This window comes from Echinops telfairi, unplaced genomic scaffold (genome assembly GCF_000313985.2).
Source record: "Echinops telfairi isolate 266 unplaced genomic scaffold, ASM31398v2 ScPeMD7_655;HRSCAF=1070, whole genome shotgun sequence".
Taxonomy (NCBI): domain Eukaryota; kingdom Metazoa; phylum Chordata; class Mammalia; order Afrosoricida; family Tenrecidae; genus Echinops; species Echinops telfairi.
Window position 1 is genome coordinate 30,841,059 of NW_022104553.1, and position 3,209 is coordinate 30,844,267.

At 63.8% G+C, this 3,209-nt stretch overlaps 1 protein-coding gene across 4 annotated transcripts in view; it reads left to right on the forward strand.

Moving 5' to 3' along the window:
• The window catches only part of AKT2 (AKT serine/threonine kinase 2), a 36,339-nt gene that overhangs the window by 13,778 nt on the left and 19,352 nt on the right, over window positions 1-3,209 (forward strand). For 2 of the 4 annotated variants that reach the window (XM_004710326.2, XM_045292436.1), the window contains exon 2: window positions 1,146-1,278. In XM_004710326.2, coding sequence (XP_004710383.1) covers window positions 1,233-1,278 — 46 coding nt within the window. In that variant the 5' untranslated portion in view covers window positions 1,146-1,232. Of the gene's footprint in view, window positions 1-61; window positions 621-1,145; window positions 1,279-3,209 lie in introns of those variants that run through there. The other 2 variants (XM_045292438.1, XM_045292437.1) reach the window with 2 other exon arrangements.

A 3,209-nucleotide genomic window follows, 5' to 3' on the forward strand; every position in this document is an offset into this window, starting at 1 on the left:
TGTGTGTGTGTGTGTGTGTGTGTGTGTGTGTGTGTGTGTGTGGTGGGCTCCTTGGGTCCCGGAGGCTGACTGTTTTGGACCCGGGGTTCTGATGGTAGGGGACCCTGGCACAGCCACTGCTAGCTCTCAGCCCAGTGACTTCCCGGCACTGTCCATCTTGTCTTCCCTCCCACTTCCTCCCACTCACCTCCCTTCCCTCTGCCCAGCCGGGCAGCTTGCCACCGTCACATGCCAGGCAGTAGCGTGTCCGGCCCACCAGCTCCCCTGGGGTACGAGAGAAAGCTGATGCCCACAGTGTCCCTGGAGCCAGCTGCCACTTCTCTGGGGGCCAGTGGGGCTCCTGACCTGCTGTCCGCAAATAACCCTGAGCCTGGCAGCCCAGGGTGCCCTGGGCTCCTTGGCCACCGGCCAGGCCTGTGGCTCCAGGTAGGGGCCCAGCTGGCAGTTGCCTGGTGTCCTTCTCTCCCCGCTCCGGGAACCTGAGACGAAGCCTCGGCCTTGGCGTCCGTCAGTCTGTCAGTTGCTGGTCCCCGAGGACGAAAGCAGAGGTTTCAGAGCAGGACCGGGCTACGGGGGAGCCCCCAGGACTGGTGACTAGGCCTCAGACCGGTGTGGACGCAGTAGGTTGCTTTCTGGCTGGATGCCCGTGTGCTTGCCCCAGGCACGCGTCTCTGCTGTCATCTGGTGGGGCGAGAGGAGGGAGCCCGCTGCCGAGTGACCTGGGAGGGGCCTCCGTTTGTTAGAGGTGGCAGATGGGCTGCTCCCTGGTCTGGGAAAGAGAAAGTAAGAAAGAGAAAGGGTGGGGGAGGCCGGGACATAACAGTAAGTAGATGTGGGTAGCTCTCAGCACCTCCCTTGGGTGCCCCGGGCTGTCTGATTCATCCTGGTTACCTCAGCGCTGGGGCATGGGAGCGACTGACGCAGGGGGCGGCGCCGAGGCCACCCTGATGCCCACTCAGTCGGAAGTGGGGTGAGTGGAGGGGCCATCCCCCACCACATCCCCAGCATTGCGGGCCCTGGCCTACACCCCCCCCAAGGAGCAGTTCCCCCACCCCCACGAAAGCAGGGCCCCCACCTTCACTGGCATCGCTCTGTAGGCAGGAGTGGCCCCTCTCCCACTGATGGTCTCCCCTCCTCTCTTGCAGACCCTGCTGCTCTGCCCAGGACGCCTCCTGCATGTCCTGCTGCCCCAAGCTGTCCTGAACTAGGTGCCAGCGTGTCACGCTGCCACTATGAACGAGGTGTCTGTCATCAAAGAAGGCTGGCTTCACAAGCGTGGTGAGGGGCTGCTTTGTCCCCCACCCCCGCCCCCAGTTCCCCTGCTGCTGGTTAGGAGGCAGGGTTGCAGGAGCTTCATCGCAGGCGGGACGGGCATAGGGCAGCCCCTCCAGATGCCCTCAGGCTAGTAGCTGCTGGCCAGCCTGCTTCCTGGAACCTTTCCGAGACCCCAGGGCAGGGGAGCTGTGGCAGTGCCTGCCCCCTTCCCCGCCCCCCAAGCCCTCAGGCCAGACTAGGTCCTGCGCCCACATGAGCGAGCTGAGGACCCCAGGCTAGATAGAGACCAAGGTGCGGACCCAGAAGTCACTGAGAGAGGGTGGGTGGTGGGTCAGGCCTGCTGCGGTGCTGAGAGCCCAGCAGTGCCCTGAGAGGATGGAGGGGACTCCGAGATAAAGAGGGAGACATGACAACGGGTGGGCGGGTCGGAGCTAAAGAGAAAGGGGGTCAGGGGAGGTGACATTGAGCAGAGGCCTGGAGCAGGTGAGGGAGCCAGCCAGCCAGATGGCTGGGCAAGGCCGTCCTCGGGAGAAGGGACAGCAAGGACAAAGGGCCCGCCGTGGGAGTGTGCCCGGCGTATTCCAGGAACGGCAAGTGTGCCTGTGCAGCTGAGGCAGAGTGAACGAGGGCAAGAGGAGGGCAAGGCGGCGAGGGCCACAGAGGCGCAGCCCCTGGGCCGGGCCCTACAGGCCCCGAAGGACCCTGGCTCGGACGCTGCCTGTGTAGTGGAGCCCGGGGACGCTGCCAGCCAGGCTGTGACGTGTTTGATTGCATGGAGGAAGGAACTCAGACCCAAGGAAGAGGTTCAAAGCCCCAGGGCAGCCTGTCCCTCAGTGGTGACGTCAGCAGGCAGATAGCAGGAGCCTGGGCTGAGAGCCGGCATTGTGCCTACTGGCTTCCGGGCCCTTCCCCCAGGGTGGAGGGGGCCAGGCCCCAAGGCGGCCACTCTGTACCCTTCCATTCATCCAGCAACACTGAAGGAGAGTCTCGGGGGCGCTGGGCTCTCTGGGCCCTGGGGACGCAGCAGTGAGCCAGACAGGAGCCCCCAGTTGACCTTGTGTCCTGGCAGGGAGGGCCGAGAACTCTCATGGGGAGGGGGGTGCCAGTGTGGTGCTATGGAGATCAGTCAACCTGACGAGGGGGCGCTGGGGGCAGGGGGCATATCAAATGTGGGTGTTCAAGCCTTCACTGAGGAGGCTCTGAAGAAAGCAGAGGATAACTGGGGGAGCACTCGGGGCCCTGCCCACCCAGAACGTCCCCAGTAGCGACAAAGGGGTGGGGGTGGTGACTCCTTGCCACCAGGGGCTGTCAGTGGGGTCCTGGCTCTGCCTTGGTTTCCCTGGGCACGCCCTATCATCCCACAGGCCTAGTATCCAGGTTCCCAGCTGTAGGGTGGTTACACCCCGCAGGCCTCTGGCAGCGCTGCCATCAGGAGAAGCTGTCAGCTGGCTTGTTCACTGTGTTGCCCCAGTTCCTGGGAAAGGGCTTGGCTCCACAGAGGCTGGTGGAGTGAGAGAGCAGGATTGGGTGGGTGGATGGTGCTGGGGTTACAAGGTCCCCAGGCTCCAGGCCCTCCCCCGGCATTCCCCAAGGCCCCTGGGTCACCAGGCCAGGCTTGATCTGTGGAATGGGTCTCAGCCCCCTCAGGGCTTCAGATGAGGACGGCCCGGGCTGTAGGGTGGCCAAGCCGGGGCACACCTCCTCCGTGTGGCCAGGGTGACCGGGGCCCCAGTCAGCAGTCACTGCACAGGCCGTTCAGTGGCATCGTCACATCTGCACCAGGAGTGAGCCGTCTGTTTCTGGACCTTTGTCACTGTCTCTCTCTCTCTCTGGAGATAGGAGTCACAGAGCGCACCGTTCATTGGAAATGGATGATTCACTCCCTGGTTTTCAGTATCACAGAGGTGACCATTTCACTGTCCTGTCACACCCCC